The sequence below is a fragment of the Myodes glareolus genome, chromosome 3 (assembly GCF_982192425.1).
Source record: "Myodes glareolus chromosome 3, mMyoGla1.1, whole genome shotgun sequence".
Lineage (NCBI taxonomy): Eukaryota > Metazoa > Chordata > Mammalia > Rodentia > Cricetidae > Myodes > Myodes glareolus.
Window position 1 is genome coordinate 72,336,031 of NC_142028.1, and position 27,700 is coordinate 72,363,730.

Here is a 27,700-nt window from a genome sequence, read left to right on the forward strand (position 1 = left end):
CCGCCCTTGTGCATGTGGTTAAATAGTAGTTTCAAAATGAAGCCAGGACGGGGGCTTAAATTCCACATAATTTGAGTGGCACTACTCAAAAAAGTTCTTTTTATTTGTTTGTTTTTTTGTTTTTGTTTTTTTGGTCTCTTGAGACAAGGTTTTTCTCTGTAGCCCTGGCTGTTTTGGAACTTGTTTTGTAGACCAGGCTGACCTCAGATTCAGAGATCTGAATGCCTCTGCCTCTCAGAGCTGGAATTTAAGGTGTGCGCCGCCACCACCGCTCGTCCAAAAAAAAAAAAAAAGTTTTTCTTAACTCCCAGCCAATATTAGTGTATTTTCCCATCGCATTTTTGTTTGTTAAAGAAAAAGTAGCAGGACTATCTCTAGAGGCAGCTGCTAAATTTACTTACACCCTTAGGGTCTTCACAGAGTAAAAAACTGGCAGGAAGGTACTCTGGAGTTTGAGGTCCTGTCTCAAACAAACAGAAGAACTGACAAGATAGGGAAAGCATTGGAGGCAGAGATTTCATCTTAATCTTCATATTGTTGATTAGTAAACTAGGTTGCCCAGCACATGGGAGGCAGAGACAGGCAGATCTCTGAGTTCCAGGTCAACCTGGTCTACAAAGCGAGTTCCAGGAAAGTCAGAGCTGTTATATAGAAAAAAAAACCCAAAACAACCACAAAACAAAACAAAGCAAAAAACAAAGGGAAAGAAGAGGAGATACTCGAAATGAATGAATCTCTCCTGAGCAGAAATGAAGGACTTTTTACTGCCTGTCTTTCATGAGGGCACTGTGAGAACTTGGAGCTCCACAAGGGCTAAGTGAAGAATTTTGTCCAGAGCTTGTATTTCGTTAATTTATCTGTCCTTCCTCCCCTGCCGTATTTCCTGAGCGGAGGGTTCTATGCCAGTCTGTCTGCTCTGCCTGTGCTTTGCCACTCTGCTGGCCATCCCCCTACTCATGTGCCTCTTGTTGCTCATTTCAGAAAGATTTCCGAGTACAGGAACTCCCACTGGCTCGTATTAAGAAGATTATGAAACTGGACGAAGATGTGAAGGTGAATTCTCCTTATCTTTAAGATTCATATTAGAGCTGAAACTATGGGTACTGTTCTCGGGCATACAATTTAACAGAAAGGAAAATATTAGGGTATGTTGCCTATGATTTTATTTGGCTTTTATCTAAAATGAAGTGACCTTAAACTAAAAAAATTTTGTTATTGTATGATGTTTCTTTGAAAATCAGGGATATTGTGTGAGTTTTTTCCCAGATACTGTTTGCTTCTGAGATCAGGGGCTGTCCCCTAATTTTTTTTAATTAATTTTTTTAATTTTCCCATTTTACATACCTATCCCAGTTCCCACTCCCTCCCCTCCTCCCGCTCCTTTCACCTTCCCTGCTACTCCACACCCAATCCTTATTCTCAGAGAGGGTAAGGCCTCCCATGGGAGGTCACCAAAATCTAGCACATTGCTTTGAGACAGGACCAAGGCTCTCTCCACTATATCTAGGCTGAACAAGGTATCCCTCCAAAGAGAATGGGTTCTAAAAGTTTTACGGTACAAGTAGTAGGGATAAATCCTGGTCTCACTGCCAGTGGCCCCACAGTCTGCCCCAGCCATACAACTGTCACACACATTCAGAGGGCCTAGTTTGGTTCTGTGCTTGTTCCCTGCTGTTAGACCAGAGTCATTGAGCTCTCCTTAGCTCAGGTAAGCTGTTTCTGTGGGTATCCCCATCATGGTCTTGACCCCTCTACTCGTGTTATTTCTCCTCCCTCTCTTTGATTGGACTTTGGGAGCTTGGCCCAGTGTTTTACTGTGGATCTATGCATCTGCTTCCGTCAGTTGCTGGATGAAGGTTCTATGATGACATTTAAGATAGTCATCAATCTGACTACAGGGCAAGGCCAGTTCAGGCACCTTCTCCACTATTGCTTAGGGCCTTAACTGGGGTCATCTTTTTGGATTCCTGGGAATTTCTCTAGTGCCAGGTTTCTTGTAACCTCATAATGTCTCCCTCAGTCAAGATATCGCTTTTCTTGCTCTCACTCTCTGTCCTTTCCCCATCTCGACCATCCCATTCCCTCCCCTTCTCCTTTTCTACCCTCCCTTTCTTCCCCCTCCCAATTTTCTCAGGAGAACCTGTCTATTTCCCCTTCTCAGGGGGATCCATGTATGTTTCTCTTAGGGTTCTCCTTGTTACCTAGCTTCTCCGGAGTCATGGACTATAGGCTGGTCATCCTTTGCTTTATGTCTAATATATCATCCACTTATGAGTGAGTACAAGCCATACTCATTGCTTTCCCCTAATTCTTTTGTTTTTATATTTTAAATGGTTGTTTGTATCATTCAACAGAACATTGCTATTCTCAGTGTCTTGCTGCAGTCTCTGTCTTTTTCTGAGCTGTGAGAAAGTTCTACTGATGATATTGTACTGCCTTAGTCACTTTCTCTTGTTGTGCTAGGACACCATGACTAAAGGACTTAGAGTTTCAGGGGGTTAGAGTCCATGACCATTATATCAGAGAGCATGCAGCAGGCAGGCAGGTATAGTACAAGTAGTAACTGGGAGCTGACATCTTAAGATACAATTACAAGGCAGAGGTACTGTAATGGTATGGGTTTTGGAACCTTAAAGCATGCCCCCAGTGACATACCTCCTCCAATAAAGATACACCTCCTAATCCTTCCCAAACAGTTCCACCAACTGGGGACCAAGTATTCAAATATATTAGCCTATGGAGGCCATTCTCATTTAAACCACATGTATCTTTCTGATATTTTGACCTTAAAAACAGTCCTTTAATCCCAGTACTTGGGAAGCAGAGCTGCTGCCGGCAGATCTCTGAGTTCCAGGCTAGCCTAGTCTATAGAGCAAGTTCCAGGATAGCCACACAGAGAAACCCTGCCTCCCCCAACAAAACTAAATAAATAAACAAAACAAGCCATGAATGAATTACACTTGTGAGAAGATAAATCCTTGTAGGCCTTTTTTCCCCTATGAGTTCACCTCTGATTATGATTCTCAGGGATGAATAACTTAGTCACTTCTCTGTAAATGTGAACTGTCTTTGAATTTTCAATGACAACTAACAGTTCGTATTGCATTCATATTCCCCTTTTACTAGTTTCATTCCTTGAATAACTCTATGGGATAAGTAATCTGTTTGTCATGACAGGTGTCACCTCATTATGTAGCCTAGCTTTGCCTGGAACTTTTGGTTATCCTGTCTCTCCCTCCTGAGCACTGGGATACTCTAGGCGTGTGCCATCATGCCTTCCCATTTTACAGCTGTGGAAGTGTGCACAAGAGTGAAATGACCACCTGTGTTGGTAGAACCAAGATCCCAGTTCTTGTCTTATATGTCTTTAAGTATATATATAGTTAAAGACACACACACACACATCCCATCTGTGTAACTCTACAACTTTGGTTGAATTTGGAAGTCAGACATACTAAGGCAGCTTAGTATTTTTAGGCACTGTGCTGGGTACACAGGTGACCGCTTCTTACTTCCCCTAGTAACACCAGAAGTTTATCTTTGCTTTTTGTCTGCTTGTTTGTTAGTTTTGTTTTCCTACTTTAAGAAAAATAAAGGCCAGAAAGGTGAAAATTGTGAGATTTTTATCCCAATCCATTGGCACCCAAACTTTCCTCAAATGAATTTTGGAATTAGAATCTAAGCTCTGCCACCTACTCGTTCTGTAGCTGTGGCCACATCACTTTACTTTTTTTTTTTTTTTAAGATTTTTTATTTATTATGTGTACAACATTCTGCCTGCATATATGCCCACACGCCAGAAGAGGGCACCAGATCTCATTACAGATGGTTGTGAGCCACCATATGGTTGCTGGGAATTGAACTCAGGACCTCTGGAAGAGCAGCCAGTGCTCTTAACCGCTGAGCCGTCTCTCCAGCCCATTACTTTACTTTTTTTAATCCTGTTTTTTTTATATATATATAAGGCTGTTAGGAAGGCTTTTTTGTTTTGTTTTGTTTTAATGCCTATAATCCCAGCATTGGGAGGTGAGAACCAAGCATCTAAGGAATCTGGCCTATATTACAGGAGACACTAACAAGGCAAAAAGTGAACACCATGGATGGCGCCTCGCAATGGCAGGCACTAGATAAGTATGCAGCCTCCCCTTCCTTTCTTTCTGTTACCTGTCTTACCCCTACCCAGGGATTTATTTTACTTTGGACTCTCCAGAGGCCATCACCTTATTTTTTTAGCTCTTGTCCCAAAGTAGGCATTGACGCAAAAAACTGACTGACTTGAATATTCTTTATGGTGGTTGACAGTGTGGGCCGACAATCTCTTCCAGATGATCAGTGCAGAAGCCCCTGTGCTCTTTGCCAAGGCAGCCCAGATCTTTATCACTGAGCTGACTCTTCGAGCCTGGATCCACACAGAGGACAACAAGCGTCGTACCCTTCAGGTAATGTAGACTCACACTGGGAAAAAAACTAGAGCAAACACTGCTTTTGCCTACCTTTTCCTCTTCTATGCTTTGAACTGATGCCTCTGCCATATGTAATTGTGATCTTCCTCTGTTGGAACACAGGTATACTTTGTAGACACAATGATGGTATTTTCTTTCTAAGAATGTTAGTTTCCAGGTCTCACATGGTTTTCACAACTCATTGATGGAACGCCCTTTTACTTGGTTCATCTACATAGAAGCAAAGGCTCAAATGATCCAGTATTTGTCTGTTTGAAGATGTAACTTCTGGTTGGAAGCCTGGAGCTGTCAGAAAAAGACAATCCCACAAAGAATTCAAGGCCTTACTAACTGTGCTAGATTTTTTGTTTGTTTGTTTGTTTGATTGGGGCCTCACTGAGTAACTGGTTAGTGGAGAACTCATTATGTAGATCAGACTGACCTTGAACTCACAGAGATCCCCCTGTCTTTGTGTTTTCTTTTAACTTAGCAAGTTGACATTTATATTGTATGTAGAACCCTTGCTGATAACAATACCCAAAACCCTTTCCATCAGCTATAACTAGCCCTGAGAGCAGCAGTTCTCAACCTCTGGGCCCCTTTGGAAGTTACATATCAGATATCCTGCATATGAGATATTTACATTATGATTCATAACAGTAACAAAATTACAGTTATGAAGTAGCAATGAAATAGTTTTATGGTTGGGGATCACCACAACATGAGAAACTTTACTGCCTTAGAGAAATGGTTTTTCAGATACAACAGAAAGGATGTGATTGATAACAAACCCTGGAAGTATTTTTAATAAAGCCAGTGGGTTCCTCTCATTTTCCTTTACTTACAAAATTGGGAGTGTATGTGTGTGCTCATTTCTAATGGGAAATGTTTACTGAACACCTACAATGTGGCAGGCGCTGCTGGAGGCCCTACAGATTAACAGTGTACAAAACAGGCACAGATCACATCCTTGTAAATCTGCATTCTAATGTAGGTAGACTTGCGTGTAAAGATTTATATCTGGCATGATAGTGCAAGCCTGTAATTCCAGCCTCAGTAAACAGAGCAGGGTGATCACTGGGAGTCTGCAGCCATTCTGGTCTACACAGTAAATTTCAGGCAAGTTAGAGTTACCCAGTAAGACCTCATCTCAAAAAATCAGTAAATCAAAAGGATTGGGAGATGTTTCAGTAGGTAAAGTGATTGTCATGTAAGTGAGAACTTGTGTTCAGCTCTGCAGAACTCATGTAAAAAGCCACACATGGTAGTTTGCTTCTGTGACATGAAAAGAAACAGGTGGATACCTGAAGCTTATTTTTTAGCCAGTTTAGCCAAGTCAGTGAGTTCCAGGTTCTGTGAAAGACCCTGTCTCCAAAGATCAAAGTGGAGAGGGACTGACGTAGACACTGATATTGATCCCTGGCCTGTGTATGCATGTACACATATGCATACCATGTTGTGTACTCTGCTGGTTATTTATTTTTGGGACAGGGTCTCTGTGTAGTTCAGACTGCTCTGGAACTATCTCCTCTACCCCGCTTATTAAAAAAGGTGTATGTGTTTGTGCTCACGTGAATGTGCGTGTTGTCTGTCTGTATAGAAGGCATTGGATCCCTTGGAGCTGGAATTATAGGTGAGTGCTGGAAACCAAACTTGGAGTCTCTGAAAGAACAGAATGTATTCTTTTTTTTCCTTCTTTTCTTTTCTTTTTCTTCAAGACGCAGTTTCTCTGTGTAGCCTTGACTGTCCTGGCACTTGCTCTATAGATCAGGCTGGTCTCGAACTCACAGAGATCCTCCTGCCTCTGTCTCCTGAGTGCTGTAATTAGAGGGCGTGCACTACTATACCTGGCCAGAATGGTTTTTTGTTTTGTTTTGTTGTTGTTGTTTTTTTTGCGGGGGGGGGGGGATTTGAGACAGTTTTTCTCTATTTAGCCCTGGCTGTACGGGAACTCACTTTGTAGACCAGGCTGGCCTCGAACTCACAGAGATCGGCTTGTCTCTGCCTCTCAAGTACTGGGATTAAAACTGTGCACCACCATAGCTTGGCCAGAATGTATTCTTAACCACTGAGCCATCTCTCCAACTCTTGGTCTGGAGTTCTTGAGTCTCCCAAGTGCCAGAATCATAAGCTTGTGCCAACATGCCCAGCCATGGTTCAAAATGCTAAGCTTTTAAAAATTGTATGTGGTACCTGCACATTGTCTCTCACTCTCTTTGATGTGTGTGTGTGTTGTATTTACATATCTCTATAGAATAATATGCATATAGAAATTACATAATTATACTGGTTAAAGTAATTTTATATGTCTAGGAAGATCTTGTAAAAGCTACTGTCTAGATCAGTTCAGATTGAAAAGTAAAATGGGGAAAGGCTCTTGAACAGTCTCCTTATAGAAGATGCTGATTGGACCTGGCAAGATGACTTAGTGCGCGTGTACACACACACACACACACACACATAAACACACACACACATGTACATGTACACATCTTCCCTCCCTCCTTGCCTCCCTCCCTCCCTTCGTAACCTGGGTTCAATCCATGGTAGGAGAGAACAAACTCCCACAGGCTGTCCATTGATCTCTACACTCATACCATAGCCTGCTCAATCTTGCAGTGTTCCCTCTACAAGTAATAAAAAAGTTTTTAAAGCTGATGGTCAGTAAGCCTGTTATCTGTGAATATCAGCTTAAAGCCACAATGAGATACTGGTCTGATTCACTAAAATAACCTAAAATCAAGGAGAAACAATTCTAAGTATCGGTGTAGAAGTTAGATATCTAAAAATCATTCCTGGTCAGAATGTAGAGTGGTGTAATTACTCTGGAAAACCTACTTGGCTATTTGGATTAGAAGTAAACACACGACTACAATGACATGGCCATTCGCTCCTAGGTTTGCATCCAGAAGAAATCTGGACATTCTTACATAAGAGTAGTCATAACAACCTTTTTCGTAATAACTCAAAACTGGGAATGGCTCAGGAGCCCGTCAGAAATACATAAATGAATTCTAATGGATCACTATTCAGGATAAAACAATTACTGCTCCATATAACACAGTAAAGCTTAAAACTTTATTAAAACTAAAGAACCTAGAGGAAAGTGTCTAGGGTCTGGTGTTAAAGTAGTATCACCTCCAGTGATAACCATTTGTGTGGCTTCTGCTGCAGGGGTTGCTAGGAACAGAAATCTATCTGGTGTCAACTTTCTAGGTGTATACATTCATAAATCCAAACTGTTTAGATTTCTGTATTTCACTGAAGTGAGTAGTTTCTCAGTAAAATATTAAGAAAGGCATAGTAAACCAGGAACGTTGACACATGTCTTTAATCCCATCACTTGGAAGCAGAAATAGGTGAATCTCTGAGTTTGAGGCCATCTTGGTCTACAGAGTGAGTTCCAGGTCAGCTAGGGCTACACAGAGAAGCCCTGTGTTGAAAAGTAATGAAACAAAACACAAAACAGGTTTTTGTTTTTAAGGAAAGGCACAGTTAAGATATAGGTGTGGTGGTATATACTTTTAATCCCAACACTACATAGAGTAACCTTGTCTTAGTTTAGGTTTTTGTTGGTGTGAAGGGATACTATGACCATGGCAGCTCTTATAAAAAGAAACAATTAACTGAGGGGGCTTGCTTACAGTTTTAGAGGTTCATCCTATCATCATGGTGGCATGCTGGAACTGAGAGTCCTACATCTTGACTCAGAGGCAGCAGAAAGTCGTCTGACTGTCATACTCAGGGAAGCTTGAGAAAAAGAAACCTCAAAAGCCCGCCCCCACAGTGACACCCTCCTTCAACAAGGTCACACCTCCTAATAGAGCCCCTCCCTTTGTGGGCCATTTTCTTTCAAACCACCACAAACTCTATATTGAAAAACAAACAAAATGAAACACAAAACAAATAATTGTTATTTTTTAAAAGAAAAAACAGTAAGATGGGATAGTAATACTGATAATCCCAGTACTCAGGAGGTAGAGACAGAAGGTTCCAGAGTACAAGGTCATCCTTGGCTAGAAAGCAAGTTCAAGGCCGACCTAGGCTATGAGAAAGACAGAAAAGATCAGTTTAAAATATATCTATATTAAGATTCCAGAAAATATTGGGGTTCTGTGTGTGTTCGGAGGTCTTACCGTTTCTTTTTTCTCCTTCATTTCGTCCATAGATGAACTGTTTACTTAACTTGAACAGGTGACATCATCAAGAGTGTGACACTCTTACACTCAGATGAGTTCTGGCAGATTTTAAGATATGCCCTACTTCATTTAGGAGGGTTTATTATCAAGTTGGTGGTTGGCAAGAAGAGTAGAGTAGAGGCTTACGTTTCAGTGGCTTGGGGCCGTGACAGATATAAAATTTCTTCCCTCCTATTCAATCTGATGGCTCCCCTTTGCTTAAGAAGTAGAATATAGAGGTTGCTGAGGATTACTCTAGTCTACCACTATAACTCCTGAACACGCCCAATCTTTTCTGATCTGGGAAGCTAAGCAGGGTTGGGACTAGTTAATACTTTGATGGGAAGCTGTCTAGGAATACGGGGTGCTGTGTACTAAAAAGAAAACAAAAAAAATTTACTCTCTGATTTATCAAACCTCACACATCATCCAGCCATAAAGTGGTCTATTAGTTTGTTTTGTTTTATTTTTGGTTTTCAAGACAGGGCTTCTCTTTGTAGCTCTGGCTGTCCTGGAACTTGCTTTGCAGACCAGGCTGGCCTTGAACTCAGAGATCCGCCTGACTCTGCCTCCAGTGCTGGGATTAAAAGTGTGTGCACCACCACCTGTCAAAGTGATCTATTTAAAAAATACATTTTAAAGTTTACTTTCCTCTACATACTTGAGTATATCATACACTTGAGTTAGTGTTTTTTCTTTTCCTTTAAAACTTTCAATGAACTACACATATTAAGATACATATATTAAACTCATAGGAAGGAGGAATGTCAGGCTTGAAGAGAAAGCCCACCTGAGCATGTTATGACATTCTTGTCAGCAACCTAGTAAATAAGGCTTGAACACTCAGGATAAAATTCAGATTTAAACTCTGCATTGAACTAAGCAATGCAATCTTGAATTCCAAACTAAAAACCATAGCTAACATACAAAGATCAATTAATTCAATTGTAATTGCCTATAAAAGAAAGGAAAAGAAAGAGTGGATAGACTTTGAAAAGGGACATATGAATGAATGTTGGGCTAACCTTGCTAACCACGGAATGCCAGTTGAGACTACTGGTTTTGTTACCTGAATTAGCTGGAGGATGGTACTTTGACAACTTTATGGAGGGCCTTGAAACCAGAACAAGCAGAAACAGTAGTGAGTAAGGCTCAGGTGTCCTGTCCCAGAACATGAGATGTGTGTATCTCTTTCGTTGATTTTTGTCAGGCAAGTCTGATACAAGTTTGGCTGTTCTTATTTAGCTCTAGACACACCTACAGATATTTAGTGCAACCTAAAAGTCATCTCCTTGGGCTGGGGTATAGCTCAGTAGAAGAACACCTGCCCAACATATGCAAGGCCCTAGGTTTAATCCCATATTCTGGGAATGGGGCATGGAGGGGAGTCATGTCTTCTTACTTGAAAGATAATAAAGCCAAAAGAACTATATTCTTCCTACATTTGGTTTTTGTTTTGTTTTGTTTTTGTTTTTAAACTCTGTTTTTCTTTGTTGCAGAGGAATGATATTGCTATGGCAATTACAAAATTTGATCAGTTCGACTTTCTCATCGACATTGTTCCAAGAGATGAACTGAAGCCTCCAAAGCGTCAGGTGAGCAGGGAGGGCATGCCCAGCTGCTGACTGCAGGGCCTGGGCACACTGCTGTTGAGGGCTCCTCCCACCCTCCAAAGGCATTCGCTATTTTTGTTTCTCCTCTCTAGCCCAGATCATCCTCAACATTTCCTTCTCCTCATTTATGGGTGCTTTTAACTCAGTGCCTTGGGGTACTGTTGCAGTGAAAGTTAAAGACTTCAGTCAGAAACAGTGAAATGAACTCATTTCAAGATCTCTTGATCCAAAATTAAAGCTTTCTCAGCCAGGCAGATTTCAGATTCTAAGAATCAGCTTCTCTGTAAATAATGGCATTGGAGTAAGAGACTTTTTGTCCTTAGTCTGTTGTGTCTTTACGTGGTGCCTTGGCTCTACCCTCCAGTCACCAATTCAGAGCCTTAGAGTTCCCAGATGCTTTAGTGTCCAACCAAGTTTAGAAACACCATTTACATTTTTCTTTTCAATCACAAGAACTGAGTGTCTGCCCTCTCTTCTGCCTGCTCACCTCCAGAGCTCACACCAACTGTTTTGTTCAAATCTGAGTGCATGTAACTTTCCATTGTGACTGTAATAGACCCATCCTATAGAGCTTATTGTTTCAGGCACACAGTTCACATGATTCACTAGGTTTAGTGGAACATTTGGGAAATAGTGGCAGAGCCCCTGAAGAAGCAAAGCCATACAGTGTTCTGCTTGATTTGTTTTTGTTCATAAAATTTAAGTGTTTTTAACAAATGATTTTGTAGTATGCTGTCCATAGTCATTTAATGACAACCATTCTCCCCATGCTGACCTGTACTAATAACCAGTCAGAAAATGTGTTGGAGAACTGGGTAGCTAATTGACATTAATTCTGACCCTTCATGAGGGTTTGAGTTAGCAAGCCCTGGGTCACCTCCTTTATGGGAGCAGGGTGTGCCTCACTGAAGCTCCTTTTTTTCTGGGCAGTCTTTGCTACTGTAAACATCCTTGACTGGAAGCTGTAAGGTGTTGAGAAGAGCTTTCAGTCGGATGTTTACAGCGGCAGGCTGCCACAGTCGTCCCCAGCTGCGCGCATCGACTTTAAGACATTACAGGTTTGTGCCCTGGACTTGACTCCTCTTCTTGGGGTGCTTCCTTTCTCTCTGAGAAGTCACAAAACTCAAACTGCCTCTCTTCTTTTGGAGCTAACAATACCATGAGCCTGCTTTCCTTGTTGGATTTTTGCTCCCATGTGTCCACCTGGAGCTCCCTTTAAAAATAAGGCGGTAACATCTGTGCTGCAGTCAGGCATTGCTCTTACGGCACTGACTCCTTGTTCACTGTGGGCTGCCTGATGAATGGAGAACTAAAGAGAAGGGTGGTTTTTTTACCGCAACGGTCCCCAGCCTTCCTAATGCCACAGCTCTTTGATACAGCTCCTCATGTTATGTTGACCCCCAACCATAAATTATTTTGTTGTTGCTTCATAACTCTAATTTTACTACTGTTAGAATCATAATGTAAATATCTGTTTTCCAATAGTCTTAGGTTATCCCTGTGAAAGGGTTGTTTGTCCTCCCACTGCAAAAGGGTTCACAACCCACAGCTTGAGAATCACTGTCTTCTCCCTTCCTCCAGAGTTCTTTGCCCTTCTGGGTCTCAGTTTGTCCTTCAGGATGTTAGACTTGAAGTGCTCTGGGTTTAGGTTTTTGATACAAGGTCTCACTGTGTATCCCTGGCTAGACTAAACTCTCTGTGTAGATTAGCCTGTCCTGGAACTCAGAGATCCACCTGCCTCTGCCTTTTGAGTGCTGAGATTTAAAGCATCTCACTTTAAAGAGTATCCAGCAGGAACACTCCTTATGCTGCCAGGTTTTAGTTCTTTGTAGGTGTTTGAACTATTGATTGGCATCCTATTCAGGACTACTTCTGCCTGGCGTTTAAAAGGTTGAGACTGCTGAAAGCTGGCCTGAAATTCTAAGATAGCAGTTTTTAATTCTCTGTAGACAAGTTTTCCCAAGCTCCAAATTGGCTGGCACCTCCTAAAGTCCTTTTAAAAGTGCCTACTCTCCAAAACACACCTCTGAAGGAGGGGTTTGCTCTGCCACTAAAGCAAATGCATATTTTTCCCCTGGATCTGGAGCTGGCTGCTCATCAGTGTAGTGATGGCCGTGTGAAGTGATGCTATTTGTTCACTGGCATTGGTTTTCAGTCTTAGCATTGGAAACACCCCTGCTAATATTAAGCAAGTACCCCATTCTGTATTGACCCAGTCGTTCAGGGATCATAGAGCTCAGGGTGCGGTTATACCTGGGAAAGGGAAATACTGAATTGTGATCTAAGGTCCTGACTTCTCAGAGATGATTTGGAATCTCTCTTTTTCTGTGGAAGTGACTGGGCTGTTTGCAGTAAAAGGTAGTCGAGGGCTGACTTCTCCCCACTAAGCTATGAGTTGAAAGTTCCTGCTCATTGAAATGTCATTGTCTTCCCACTCATTTCTTTATATCAAGCATAATCATTCTCTTGCTGGCTTGACCTCCATTTGCAGAATGAGTATTCATAAAACTGAAGAAATCATACTTGTTCCTCTTCTGTCACAGTGATTTGAAAACAGCCGTGCTTTGTCCTGACAACAGTGTCCTAGAAACTGTCTAGTTCGTTATTGCCTGAGAGGATACAGTAGAAAGCATAGGAGAAGCTACCTACGTGCTTTCGGTATTTTGGGTTCTGGCAGAGGTATTAAATAGTTTGCTATTTGTCTTGTTAAAACAAAAACACATTCGGTGTTTGATAACGGTATTCCTAGAGCCAGCCACAGATCAAAGGTAGGAAGTTCTAGTGTCCCCAGCTGCCTGACTGCCATCAGCTGGTCTGCGTTCTCAGGTCTTAATATTCTCCTTGCCAAGATCTTAACCTGTCAAATCTGGTCTTCCTATTTATAAAACAAAAAGGGAAACCTCAGTGGTGGTGGTGGTGGGATACACATCAAACTTATTTCTACAGCTTTAGAAAGAGCAGTTAGTCTCAGTTTTATGGTTCAAAAAGGTATTGGTATGTTATTCCTGCCAAGACATGGTTGCCGGCTGACATTTGATTAAAATAAAAAAGAAGCTGGAGTTGAAATGGACCTGGCTTTGTCATTGTTAGGGTATTCTAGAATTTGAGGCGTAGATGAAAATAAAGGGGGCACTCCTGCTACTTCTGCCTCTGCATAATTATGTTGAGGATTGAAACTGTGGGTTTGAAGCACAGAATACATTATTAGCCCAGAAGGTCAGCTTCTGTTTAAAGACTTGCTTAGCTATCAAGAATGTTAGGAGTTGTTTCCTGGTCTGGGATGACATTATATAAGACTCAGGTTTCCAGCTGTCCATGATCCCAGTTACAGTATCCACAGGCAAATACAAAAGCACTCAGCCCAGTACTACACACATGTGGTCACAGGATCTTAGGGAGACTTAGAAGAGTGGAAGTGTTGTCCTCTAAAGGTATCGGTGTAGCTGCTGGGTTCAGAAGAATTTGACTATAGTCAGGATGCATTCAGAAAAGTCTCATCATTCAGGCAGCACTTACCAATGCCTGTATGGGAGTACCAGGAACAGTAACGAGCAAGAGAGGCAGTATTTGCCCTCATGGGACTTATATTTGAGCAGATCTGGCAGTTAGTTTGCTATGCAGGTATACAATCTTGTAGTGAGGACAGTGCCATGGAAGCACACGTTGGGGAGCATTGAGCAGTTCAGAAGGGCCCAGTACCTTGTGGAAGTATCTCTTCCGAAACTTGATAGACTTAGCTCTAAATAAGGATGTGAATAAAATTAGCTGGTATCTTTACTCAGCCCATATGGTTGAATGTTTTTGTTGTCCTAGACAGGGACTCCATGTGTCACAGGTCACTCGGAATGAGATGCTGTTCTCTGTGGGTGGTCAGGGGCCCACCAACCCCTGGGCTATAACCATGTTGTAGTGTGTGTAAACATCCTACACTCTCAGCTGTGAGCTCAAGGTGGCTGGGAGAGGGTTGTTTACTCCTTCTGCCATGGAAAACGTCAGCTGAAGAACAATCTCTTCACCCACCAGATCGGACAGAATGCTGCCTCTCTAGTCAGCCACGGCAGCATTCCAGCGGAGAGCTATCATCAGGCCCCCTGGGTTGTACTTCTGTGGCTAAGTACAAGTAGACTCAGGTGTGACGCTGTGGTAGACCACCTGTGGTAAAAACGGAGCTTTCAGTGTGCTATGAAAAGCTGGCTCTGGTATTGGAGCCCAGGAAAAGCCATTTCTACTTTTCTTCATATGTCCCTCCTGGAAAGGGGGATGCTGTCATAATTTTATGGGACTTGGAGACAGTAAATCTGGGTAGTACCTTCCTATTGCTGGCAGGGAGCACTGTTCTCTGATCACAGCCTTGTCAGAATCTACTGATAAGCTCTGTTGGTACGTGGTTGTTGCTTATGGTAATTATTTGCCTGTTTGCAGCTCATCACACAATGGATGATTACTCGGTGCTTCAGAAAATTGGCTGTATGTTCTGTGAAGCCTATAGAAGCTGTTATTTTTAGTTTGATTTAGCACAACTGGTCTCTTCACATTCCCTTTTCCTTTGACTGCAAATGTGGAGAGCTCAGCATTCGGCAGGCAACTGCACATAGCCTGTTTGTGGGAAGAGTGGAAATTCACTGTGGCAGTTGCTGAGTTGGTTTTTTTCCCCTTACCTGAATCTCCTTCCATTCCACAGGAGGAGGTGCGCCAGTCTGTGACTCCTGCGGAGCCTGTCCAGTACTACTTCACGCTGGCTCAGCAGCCCACTGCTGTCCAGGTCCAGGGACAGCAGCAAGGCCAGCAGACCACCAGTTCCACAACTACAATTCAGCCTGGGCAAATCATCATTGCACAACCTCAGCAGGGTCAGGTCTGTGAGCTGCAGAGGGTACCAGCCTAACACAACAGTGCCTCTTAGGTTTGGGTGGTGGGGAAAGTGTGCTGTGCAGAGAGAGGCCATCACATCCTTACAGAGTGCTGCATTTGATGTCTGGAAACCTGAGCTTTCCTCTGATTGAGTCACCGAAGCCAAGTGTCACCCTAATCTCTCTGGACCCTGTTTTCCTCATAGGTCAGATGAGGAAAATGCAGTGGACAAGATGTTCTCCAGGATCCCAGACATGTGAACTCAGACATTTTAGATGGAAAAAAAAAAAACCTTCCCTAATACACCCATGAACAGCAGTGGGATGTCTGTAAAAGGTCTTTTCAGTAGACTCCACACCTGCTATCTGTCCATACCAGGATGGAATTTGTACCCATAAAGGGGAGAGCAATATTATTGCCAGCTTGCAGAGCTCTCCTTTCTGACAGTTCTCTGTCCTACTGTATTTGTGTCAGGTGACCTTCTCTTTTGACAATAGTAATCAGAGGACTTTTTTTTCTCCCCCATAGTACTGTTGAGAGCAGTACCATCCGTTGGGAGTCATGAGAGGCTGCAGAGGACTCAGTTCTGTGAGCTCTGAATCCAAATTCTGTCAGTCATTTCTTTATTTATTCATCAAACAGTGAGCATCCTCTGTGAGTAAAGTCTTATGCTAGGTATTGGGGACATAAGCATGAATAAAACAATCCTGATTTCCAAGGAATTCACAATAGTATTAATTGGGAATACAAATATTTTAAAAGCTGTATCGCCACATGGGATAAGTAAGGCAAGACAACCTTAGAATTATATACAGTGTTATCAACAGAGTCCCTATCAAAGATGTGAGGAACTGGTGGAAAAGGTGATTAGAGGCCCCTGAATGGAGTAATGTGACTCGTAGAGGGATCACTAGAAGTGTTAATACACTGGGAAAGCATGGTACTGCTGCTTGAAGGCTTACAATGAGAAGCAGCTAGAGATGGTGGCGCATGCATATAATCCCAGCACTCTGGAGATGGGGGTATGAGAATTAGGAGTTTGAGACTAGCTGCAACTACATGAGACCTTGTCTCAGAACAAGCAAGCAAACAGACAGAAAAGTGAAAAACAGCAAAGGAAGTGGTGGGAGAATATAATTAGCTTGGAGATATCTAGGCAAGTCCAGGAAACATTCTGAAGAACCTTGTATATTCTGGTAAAGAGCTAAGTTTGTCTAGAAGAAAAACATTGGGGTGGGATGGATTTAAATATTAATTTTGACTTTAAGGTTTATTCCTTGTTCATTTATTTATTCATAAAATAGAAATATATTGAGTGCTCTCTCTATGTCCAACACTGCTAGGCAGGCAAGGTTCAAAGCTGATTATAGCCAGTCCTCGCCTCAGGCATTCACTGCACCCTGAAGCCTCAGGCAACTTCTTTGGCTTGTGCTTATGCCTCTTTAGCAAGAGAGCTTTACCTGCCAAAAGCCTTGTCCCTTTACTAGGTAAACTTAAAGAGAGACTGCCACGGGCTGGCCCTGATTGGCTGATTATCCCAAAAAGCCCAGGGCTGCTGTGCTTACAGCAGGACACTGTAGGTGATTTGACAGCTGCCATGCTAACATGAGCCCTCATTTTCCTGAAATGAATTAGAAATACCTTGGAAATCCTCTCCAAAATTGGGTTGATGAGTTGGCAGCATGCTTTTTTTTGTTGGGTGGGGTCAGCAAAAATTTTATCTGTCTTCCTTGCCAACAAAGACCTGCTAGACTTGGAGCTGAGAAAGCTTTGTGAGGTTGGTGAAGTTTGTCCCTTCAAGCTGTTTGCTGTCTTGCTGCTTCAGGGGGACTGGGGACTGGGGACTGGGTCACACCTCCCCGGACCCATAATGAATGAGTAGTAAAGACTGCTTCAATTTGAGTGCAAGTATGTTCCCTAAGATAAAATATACATTATGACAAAGTTGGACAGAACTGTGGTGAAGTGAATTCTGTGTTTTCTGTATTAGTTGGGAACTTCTCTTGGTGTGGGATAGGCAGGTGGAGGATGATCATGATAGACAAAGAGGTGTTTGGTGGTGTGCTGGCCCACCAAGGATACTGTCATTGAGAATACTATTTATCCTTTCCTCTTCCAGTTTTCAGTACTTTTTCCGTACTTAGTAATCTCTTCTATAGTTCCTAGCCTCCCCCTCCCTCCGTCCTTATAATTTTAGTTACCAAGTTATTATGTCTGGGGTACTTGTACAGTCATGAGTTGGCATCAGAAAAGCGATGTTATTTGAAGCCCATGATTCTTTTGAGATTTCCCAGTATCATCTGATTGGCAAAGTTCTTAATTCAGAGGGAGGAAGATCATGTCTGAAGTGGGATGAGAATACAGGTGTAGCTGTTCCACCTATCTGCCATCACTCCCACTACCAGACAAGACAGACATACAGGGTTCATTTCTTTCCGTTCTTCTGTCACATTAAGGGCTGAGGTCTTAAGATTCAGAGTCTTCCTCATAGTGACAAGCTGCCAAATGCAAGTCATGGACATAAGGCAGAAGTTTTTTAACCCTAGATCAAGATTTCTAGACCACTGCAGCTCTTGCTCTGCTGAATTTTTTTGAATGGGGTAGACTTTTTAAAAATATTTATTTATTTATTTATTTATTTATTATGTATACAATACTCTGTGTGTATGTCTGTAGGCCAGAAGAGGGCACCAGACCTCATTACAGATGGTTGTGAGCCACCATGTGGTTGCTGGGAATTGAACTCAGGACCTTTGGAAGAGCAGGCAATGCTCTTAACCACTGAGCCAACTCTCCAGCCCCCATGGGGTAGGCTTTTATGAGTTGTCTTCACTCTCTCCTGCGGGAAGCTGTGCTCTGTGGTCTGTAGCAACTGTCTGACTAAGTTGGGCAAGATTCACTGTGCTATTTAAGTGGGTGAAAGCCTGCATGCACTAGCCCTAGCCTTAGAAGTGAGCCTGTGTGCTTTTTCTCTTAGTGTCTTTCATGCCTATGACATAGTCTAGAACCCTAAATATAATTTTTATGTAGGTTCCACTTTATGTTTCATTGTGCCCTCCAAATTCACCTGCTCTAAATTTTTCATGGGTTTGTTTGTATGAGTTATCATAATTGCTTTGAATTTCCCCCCCCTTATATTGTATGCACTTTGCCATCACCAAGGGATTATGGAGTTACAGCATTTGAAGCCCAGGCATTTAAACTTAGACTAAGGCAGATATTCTGCACTGTGAACCTAAAACTTGATTTGGCTTTCTCGTTTCTCGTTTGACTTAACTCTAGCTATGGTGTAGACCCACTGGGCTGCATGTTAAGAGGGTGACAGATCTAAGCATTAATAGAGTGTGTGTGTTCCCATTTCACTTCTTCAGGTGCTCAGCCAGAACTCAAGCATCTCTCTCTTGACTCTTCCCTCTAGAGCACACCTGTGACAATGCAGGTCGGAGAAGGTCAGCAGGTGCAGATTGTGCAGGCCCAGCCTCAGGGTCAAACACAACAGGCCCAGAGTGGCACTGGACAGACCATGCAGGTGATGCAGCAGATCATCACCAACACTGGAGAGATCCAGCAGATCCCGGTAAGCCTGCTTTGTCCCCCACCCGAACTCTTCTCTCCCATCACACACCCAGCTTTGTCCATTGTTTCCTTTCCACTCTGCTTCAGTTCAGGTTCTGCCTCACCTGTGGTGTAGCTCTTCTCTCTTCCCCTCCTGCACCTACACAGAGAAATCATGGTAGCTCTATCTCACACCTGTCTTTATTGTTGTTATTATGTCTATTTATTTGTGCATGGGTGGGTATGCTTCTTTGTATTCATGTGGAAATCAGGCCAACTTTGTGGGATGAGATTTTCTAGTGTTGGTCTGGTAGGGAATTTGGGCACCAGAACCTCTTCTTCCACCAAGTGGGTCCTGGGGATTGAACTTGTGTTATCAGACTTGTCGGCAGGTGCCATTTCACCATCCCCAGACTTATCTTTCAATTAGCAGAGAATATGAAGGAGATATGTAGGGAAAGCCATAAATATACTTGTTGCATATTCATGAGCTGGTTCCCAGGGGAGCCTGCAGCAAAAATGAATGGTATTCATTGAACTTACCCATTCCTTTACTGTAAGCTGTTGCTTCTTGCATGCCTAAAGGAATTTCATTTCTTAGTTGTTTTTATTTATTTTTAATTTATACATATAGGTATTCTCATTGCATGTATGTCTGTGTACCATATCCAAGCAATGTGTACTTGGTACCTGTGGAAGCCAGAAGAGGGCATAGAATCCCTTGGAACTAGAGTTAGAGATGGTTGGAATAGTATTGTGGGTGTAGAAATTGAACCCATGTCATGGAAGAGCAGCTGAGCTATGTTATTCAAAAAACAGATAACAAAATCTAAAACAAACAAGCAAACAAAAAACTGTCTTAGCACTTGCAAAGACTCTACATTGATCATTTTGCAACCAAAATGGGAAAGAGTAGAACAGCCCTCCATGAGACGGAGTCTGATAGGACTTGGACTTGCTTTGCTACTTACTCTCTGAAGAAAAACCCAAAGAGTACCTTTTACTCAGTTTGGGAACTTTTCTTAAGTTAAGAGGTAACAGACCAAGCATAAGTGTAGGAAGGTAGAGTTTGTAAGTATGTCTCACTCTGATTCTTCATATGAGCCAAAACAAGGCCATTTAACCATAGCTCCCATTTTCGAGTAGTAACTCTCTCCCTCTATGGAACAAACCATTGGTCCAGAATCTTCTTGTAAGTAGTTGATCTTGACTGTTCTCAGATACCCTCTCAGAAGTTGACATTTCTAGACTCTTGAGGCTGCTCAGCAGGGTTTGTAATAGTGGTGACCCTCAAAGCAGAGACTTTACTTCCCTCACAAAAGCTAAAGGAAGAGGCTTGTTTGCTGAGGAACTTGGGCCAGACAAAGCCACAAGGAGCAACAGGCCTGTTGTTGAAGGACTAAAGATCAGGGCAACTCTGGGTTTCTCAAGCCTAACAAGCAAAGCCTCTTCTGTCACAACCACTTGGAACCACGTGGCTGCCCTGGGAGTTTCTGCAGGTGTTACCTCCCACTAGAAAATCTTAAATATTTGTGACTGTTAGGAGCCTTACCTAGACCTGGGACAAGGTTTTAGTTTTTCACCATAGGATTTTTGGCTTGTCTTTGGTGACTTCTGACTAGATCACTGTCAGTCTGAGCAGATGAAATTTCCAAATACTTTGATCCACAGAAGTGGCTTGATGTCAACTGAAGTCTGCAGTATAGACTTGGTAAAAAGGAATCTGGACACAGTTTCCCAACAGCTCCTCTCAGCTCAGGAATGAAGTGGTGCAGGTCATGGTACACTCACTGCATTTCCATCAAGCCAGATCTTTAACATCTATGTCTTAGAATTTTGACCATGAACCTGAGTTATAGGCTAGGGGTGGAGTGCTGGCCTAGCTTTCATGAAGCCCCTGGTTTGAACCCAACTGTTTAAACTGCGTGCTTGTAATCCCAGAACTTCGGAGGTAGAGGCAGGGGGATCAGAAGTTCAATGTAGGCCTTGGCTATATAGTGATTTCAGAGCCAGCCTGAGATGCCTGAGACCCCTGTGTCTTTAAAAAAAAAAAAAAAACAAACTTCCATTTTTCTTGGTGGTTCAAATCCTTGAGGTCAGCATCGCAGAAAAACATTTGATGTAGCACTGCATGTAGGGCGCAGCTTTACCCTCTGTCAGCATTTTCCTCATGGAAGGAGGGTTCTGCAATGGAGTTAGCTTTTAAAAGCCAGGAAGACGCATGTACCGGTATAGCGATATAATACTATGTATGTGTCTGAGGAAATCTTCCTTGTGACAGAAGCAAGCTGAACAGCCAGGAGGGTGCTTTCTGGGTCCCTAGATAGAGACAGATCAAGTTACCTTGTGCTCCCAGGAGCTTTCAGCCCCTAAGTTGTGCCTGTGCGCAGCCACCATCCTCATTACCCTTTGTATTTGCTTAGCTACAGACCTCAGTAACTGTCTTCATTCCTCCCTTCATCCCCTGCTCACAGAGGAATTCTAAGAGCATACAGTTCAGTGTAGGCTGTGGTGTTACTGTGTCATTTGAGGCTCCATTGTAAGCACGAAGAGCTCTGGGGACAGTTTTGTTGCTCTGCTTTCCTTAGTGAGGGTTTTCTGTGAGAGTTTACTGACTCTGCTTCCCTTGGGGAGCATTTGGCCAGAAGCTAGAGCTGCACATAAGGGATCTTCATGGTCCACAGACATCCCCCACCCACACTGGTCCTGAATCTTGGGGACAAAGAAAGTAAAGTGGGGCCAGGCTTTTCCTCCAAGATGAGTTGAATGACTTGAATTGACAGCCATCTGTTTGGGGCACCTGGCAAACCCTGGAACTGTTGACAGTGGATGGATGGCAAGAAAGGTCCGCACTTGAAGCCCAGTCATTCTGAAGTGTTAGGTAGTCTCAGAAAAGCCTCAGGTCAGCTCTGATCAAATAGCCAGCTGCTAGCAGATGAGCATGTGGCCATATTAGGGCATGCTTTTTTGTGTGGGGGTGGGGTGCTTTTCTTGTTCTGACTTCTGTTTTAAAGGGCTTTTGTTCAGGGTAGGCTTCTTTGAGGGTCTTGCAGGGCATGGGCAATTCCTAAATCTGGTCATGGAAAGGGTGCCTATATGAGACTGTGCTCAGACTGCTGTGGTCTCTGTCTCTACCCTGTCCTAGGTACAACTGAATGCTGGCCAGCTGCAGTATATCCGCTTAGCCCAGCCTGTGTCAGGCACCCAAGTCGTTCAGGGACAGATCCAGACACTTGCCACCAATGCCCAACAGGTATGTACACTGGAGGGGGCAAGAATCTGCTGGCCAACTTTTGGCAAAGAGACTGCTGGGAACATAATTCTTCTTACCTTGTCCTTCAGCAAGAACCAGTCACCCCAAACCCTTTTGTGGTACCCAGGAGCAGATGGGGTTGACTGGACAAATGGATTCACACTGTGTTTCTTAACATCTTGCTATTGAGGGGAAAAGGCACAGACAGTGTATACCAAAAAGAGGCCGGGTATGGGTCCTTACATGTCAGGCTGGAGGAAGCGTAGTTACCAGACTGTGTTCTACCCTAAGCCCCAATGGCAGTTGTGTTTTGGTATTTCTTGTGCCCTTGGGAAAGCATGCTTAGCTTAATTTACTCTGTAGACAGACTCAGCCAGAGAAATCACCCTTTGTGTCCCTGCCTTACAGTCTTGAAGACTGTAAGTCATAGGTACCAAAGGAACTACCTACTCCAGGCCTTGGGAGCCTAAGGGCCGTGGTCGTCATTTGCAGATGATGGGGACAGTGGTGAAGGGGATGTATTGTTAATGGATCCTTTTGCCTCAAACCCAAAAAAAGCAGCAATCGTTTAAGAGCTGGACCCGTCTGGCCCAGTTGCATTTCTGGTGATGTATCTATTGACAGTGGTGACAGAGCTCAGTTAGAGCAGGTCTCCAAAGATCTCATTTAGGAAAATGTGAGGAATGAGCCAAAAGTAAGCTTCTGAGCTCCACATCACCTCTGGGGTTGTTAAAGGGCCCTCTCCATCCCTGCGATTTGCTTGTCTATGGACCTAGACTTTCCATTAGTTTCTTGGGTCTCAGCGACACTTCTCAAGACTGGTTATGCAGCTGGGCAGTGGTGGGGCACACCTTTAATCCCAGCACTAGGGAGACGGGCAGGTGGATCTCTGTGAGTGCAAAGCCAGCTTGGTCTACAAGAGTAGTTCCAGGACAGGCACCAAAGCTACACACAGAAACCGTCTCAAACCGTGCCCCCCCCCCGCCCCAAAAAAGACTGGTTATTTCATGAGCCCATTTCCCTGTTTACATTTTCTTTAAAAGCATGTAAAATTTTTTTGTCATTTTCTTGAGATCCAAGAAGCCTTTTTGTGGCATGGAAGCAGAAGGAAGTGAGAAGGGTTTGTGGTTCCTCCACTGCCAGTTTAGGCAGTAGAAGCCAGAAAGTGGAGAGAAGGGGAGAGTAAAGAAGTGGATTCTTTGAGGGCATTTAAAATCTTCATGATGTAAATTTTACAGCTTGGTACCTAGTAGGTGCTCAATAAATGTTTGTTGAATGAATGCTAGATAAAATACATGTGATTTAAAGGTAAATAGCAGTGTTGCTGGCTTCAAGGCACAGTTGGCTTTAGTCTGTGAGAATTGTCAGTATGTCTCAGGTTTATTCGTTTATCCTAAAGACTGACTTTGTTTTAGGGTAGTATATAGATAAATCATAGCTACTATTATCAAGCAGCTTATAGGCCTATAGTAGGAGACAGACCTAGAATAAGCAATAATAAGAAACCCTTCTTATCTGCCCCATTTTGGTCCTTATAGCCTCCTTGGTAGGCTAGCAGGAGCTGTTTTGGGCCATTATAAGGACACATGAGAGGGCAAGCTTTACCTGAGAGATTGGCTCTGATGATTCCAAAAGCTGGTACAGAGGCTGCTGCAAGTTGTGCGTTCCACAGATGTAGATGCATACACCCAGTTTATCCAGCTTTCCCAGCCCTGCCCAGCACTTGCCATCATATTATGCAGCTCTGCTTGTCAGGATGAAGTCCTTGAGTAAGATGGGAAGTTTGTGGGGTAAATGTTTTTCTTGCTGCACACTGAGTGTCGGGGGAGGGGGGGGGGAAGTGCTTCGTGACTTGCTACTGTGAGGACTGCGAAGGCCAAGTCTGCTGTTCACTAGTGTATTTCATATTGCAGTCACATAATCTGATATGAGTTTGGTTTGGAGCCCACCTTCCAAGGACGAAACGGAGCACTCACTGCTTTGCCTTTCATTTTACAGTTTGCCTTAACTGACTGAAAAATAAACTCTTAAGGCTTCTATTCAAAGCCATAAATATTATGTTAAAGCTGAGGAGCTGTGTGGCCTTATTGAACCTCAGACCTGAGGGGAGAGGGTGGTTATGGTGTTCCTGTATGAGACCAGATCTTCGCAAGCCCTCAGTGCAAGGCAACTGGGCGAGACTCTTGCTTACAGTTCTTTGTGAAGCACCTGCTCAGTGGCAGGCTTCATTCTGAGCACTTTGTAAACCTGTGTCATTCGGTCTTCATGTGGTGGGTGATAGACTGACCCTGCAGCTAACATGCCTGCTCTTTCCTCTTGCTTCCCACAGATCACACAGACAGAAGTCCAGCAAGGACAGCAGCAGTTCAGCCAGTTCACAGATGGACAGGTAGGGACCCAGCCTGAGTTGGGGTCTAGGGATGCAGATGGCATGTTGGTTTGGATGGTAGGTCTATTGTCTGACTCCCTGATAGTGGACAGAACATTCTTAATACAAGTAGTGGTCTTTTAGATCTGCAGGCTGTGTGAGCCAAGAAACAAAAAGAACAAAATATGTTAAATGTTATATAGGCCAAACTGCCACCCTTCAGATGTGCCTCTTTTGGGCTCACTTAGTTGTTGGTACAGAGCCAGCACTAGACTGCAGATTTTCTGTTTCTTCCTCTAAGACTGTTTTTTCCTAAACCAAGATACTTAGATATGTGGATTAGTTCAAATAAAGAAACATGTGACCTTTTGAGCATTTTGTATCCCTGAGAGGGGCCTTCTCTATTGACCTGCTTTTCCCTGACAGCATGGTCCCAGGGTCCACCGAGGATGAGACAGGTGGCATGTTCTAACTTATGTTCTCTGCTGCTCAAAGGGAGGAGAGTCAGACTCTGGCTCTCTGGTTTCTTCCAGGACCAGTGCTAGACTCTTGGGCCAGGGTTCCAGTGGATGGTTTTTTCCAGGGACCCTGAGAAACCAGGCTGAGCAGCCCTAACTTATCTTCTCTCTGATGGGCTTGGTTGGCGTATAATTTTATTACCAGGCTACATCCTTGAATAGAGCCCTTGGAGGAAAGGAGAAGTGTGGCCCCTGGTTTGCCGGGTGCTGGTACCATGGCTAAGTGCTTGTACTTGTCAGAGCAAAAAGTGATGCAGCAGGTGTGGCTCTGCACTATCCGGAGAGCACGGAGAAGTGACAGCACAGGAAGTGCAACTCCCCAGTCCACTAAACTACCTCCCATGGCAGCTGCTGCCTCCTGTGTCTGCTGCTTCTCCCTCTCCCCCTTCCCTCTACTAGTTAAGGTGTCTGGGACCCATTCCAGTTGGAAGACTACAGAGAACTGCTTGCTTCTATCCCAGGAGTGACCTCATTCTCCTCTCTACCCCTTGCAGCAGCTGTACCAGATCCAGCAAGTCACCATGCCTGCAGGCCAAGACCTTGCCCAGCCCATGTTCATTCAGTCAGCCAACCAGCCCTCCGATGGGCAGACCCCTCAGGTGACTGGAGACTGAGGGCCTGAGCTGGCAAGGCCAAGGACACCCAACACAATATTTGCCATAGAGCCCCAGGTGATGGGGACATAACCTCCCTCATCAGAGGACCCGGGACTTCAGTGCCTCCTGCAGGCTGATACTGGTGCACTACTTTCCACGCCTGGGGACTAAGATTCTACAACAGAAAGATGCAATATTTTTTATTTTTTTTTCATTTTTGTCTCCAAGGAATCAATATTTCAATATATTGAGCTGTGTGTCCAATGCTATAAAATGCGAATATTAAATAACATATTTATGGCATTTTCATGAAGTGTGTGGTTGAGGAAATAATTGTCTTTGTTTCCTGGCTTGGGCTCACACTGCCGCTGCTAAGGGGCAGCCTGTGCTCCTTCTTCCTAGAGGTGCACAGGGTTTCCACTCTGCCAGTTCTGTCCTGAACAGGTCAGACCTTTTCCACCAGCATTGCTGTCTGCCCCTTAACCCAGATCCCTCCGCATCCAGAAGCCATGGAAACATTCCTTGCCTGTGGGCCATGAACTGATTCTTCGCAGAGAGCTGGTTTCCTCCCCAGCCCTCCTGTCCCAGACCCAAGGAGACTAGGACATTGTGCTCTGCTCTGCCCACTATTTTATTTTTTGAATACATTAAAGATTGTGCTCATCTCCGTTGCTGCATGGACTTCAAACTGCATGAAATGCAATAAATCTCCTTTTAGGTACTTGAGAGTCTGTTTCTGTGTCTGGGGACATTCATGGGGCCGACCACTCACTTGGGAGAGGCCTGGAAAAGCTGGTTTGTTTTCAGACTGGCTGTCAGGGAAAGTGTACCACTTGTGAGGGGCAGGTGTTCAGAGTCAAAGGAACTTAATGCAACACATGTGGGTTCAGACTGTCTTGCTATGACTTCATCAGAACAAGGCTCCTTCTCATCCAAGTGGACAACTGCGTGACGTCATGGGGACATCTCTCACTGACTCCTCCAGCAACAAGGACCCCAGGAAATCTCTACAATCTTCCGTGGCACACAGTGGCTCCTGCCGTTGTCTGCTGTAGTTCCAATTACCAAAGACCTGGATCTGCCATAGCTTTTTGTCATCCATCCCATGAGGGCTTCTGTGGCCAAAACTTGCTTCCTGTCCACTGAACGGGGGCAACAGGAAGGGCCAGCAGTGAACCATCTTTATGATGTCTTTGTCTTTTTATTTACAACCGTCGTTGGGCTTGCTGTCACGGGGAAGATAGTGAGCCGAATGCCAGGAGAAGCAGAGATCACTTTGCCAGCAACTCCCTGGGGTTTGAGCTCAAAGGATAAGGTGTAGAGAAGACGCTGATTCTAGACCTTTCCAGCTCAGGCCTGGTATTCTTAGGATCCCCTGGCCACAGATAGTTCACTGCAAACCTGCACGGGAGGGTGGGCATTGGCACAGGAAAATCAGGAAAGAGTCATGGTTCACACCTCCCGCACTCCATGTTCCGGGGCTTATGTTCCATTCAGGTCTGGTCTAACTGCCCTTTACTTCCTGGATGGGCAAGACTGTTAGTGATACGTTAATGTGTCATTCAGTTTTCATTTACTTAAGTGTACACATCTGATAAAATGAACTAGAATTAGGAAAAAACAATTGAATAGGAGATTGGGACAATAAAAATAGAAACACAAATGTGCTAGCTATCAAGACCTACATAATTTAAGTGATTTGGTGCTGAGCTTCCTCGCCACCAGAGCCAAAAGCTAGGACCACAAAAGGGATTCTTTCACACTATGAGCAAGAGAAGTAATGGTTTTACAAAACTGTTTTCCTAGTTTGAAGGTGTTGGGTAGAGGTCCCTTACCAGAGGAGATAAACTGATTACACTATTGTTACTGAGTAGGCTTGGGGAAGACTTCATGTGCTTCTAACTCCCAAACATTATCCCCTACCCCCACAATTCAGCAGTGTCTCTATAAAGGGAGCATCTTCTGGCCTTTCTACCTGCCCCATGCTCAGACACTTTGAGTGGGATGTCCTAACAGTGAACAGGTAGAGGGGCCTGGCCACAGTAAAGGAGCTGTATGTATCCTGTTTCCTGGTGCCCTCTCTCCCACCCCCCTTCTCTTCCACTCATTCTTGAATGTCCAAGTACTGGCTATTACAGCCTGCTTTCACTCAGATTTCATTCTTGTTTTCTAAGTATCTGTGTGCAGCTAGCTAGCATGCACTGCATGTTCCCTTTAAAGGGTCCTGCAGCAGGGGCTGTTCAGATGTAAACAAACCCTTTGGTGCAGCCCCAGAGAGCCCCTATCAAAGGCCCAGTGCCCAAGGTCATTCTGAATTAGGGGTAGG

General features: G+C 43.8%; 1 protein-coding gene across 3 annotated transcripts in view; it reads left to right on the forward strand.

The window, feature by feature from the left end:
* Nfyc (nuclear transcription factor Y subunit gamma) overlaps positions 1 to 26,095 on the forward strand; it is a 69,496-nt gene extending 43,401 nt beyond the window's left edge. For all 3 annotated transcript variants that reach the window (XM_048434554.3, XM_048434555.3, XM_048434556.3), the window contains exons 3-10: positions 982 to 1,053; positions 4,326 to 4,439; positions 10,120 to 10,215; positions 14,915 to 15,088; positions 18,503 to 18,661; positions 21,785 to 21,892; positions 24,222 to 24,281; positions 25,273 to 26,095. In XM_048434554.3, the coding sequence (XP_048290511.1) occupies positions 982 to 1,053; positions 4,326 to 4,439; positions 10,120 to 10,215; positions 14,915 to 15,088; positions 18,503 to 18,661; positions 21,785 to 21,892; positions 24,222 to 24,281; positions 25,273 to 25,392 (903 nt within the window). In that variant the 3' untranslated portion in view covers positions 25,393 to 26,095. The remainder of the gene's footprint in view (positions 1 to 981; positions 1,054 to 4,325; positions 4,440 to 10,119; positions 10,216 to 14,914; positions 15,089 to 18,502; positions 18,662 to 21,784; positions 21,893 to 24,221; positions 24,282 to 25,272) is intronic.
* Positions 26,096 to 27,700: the final 1,605 nt, after the last annotated feature.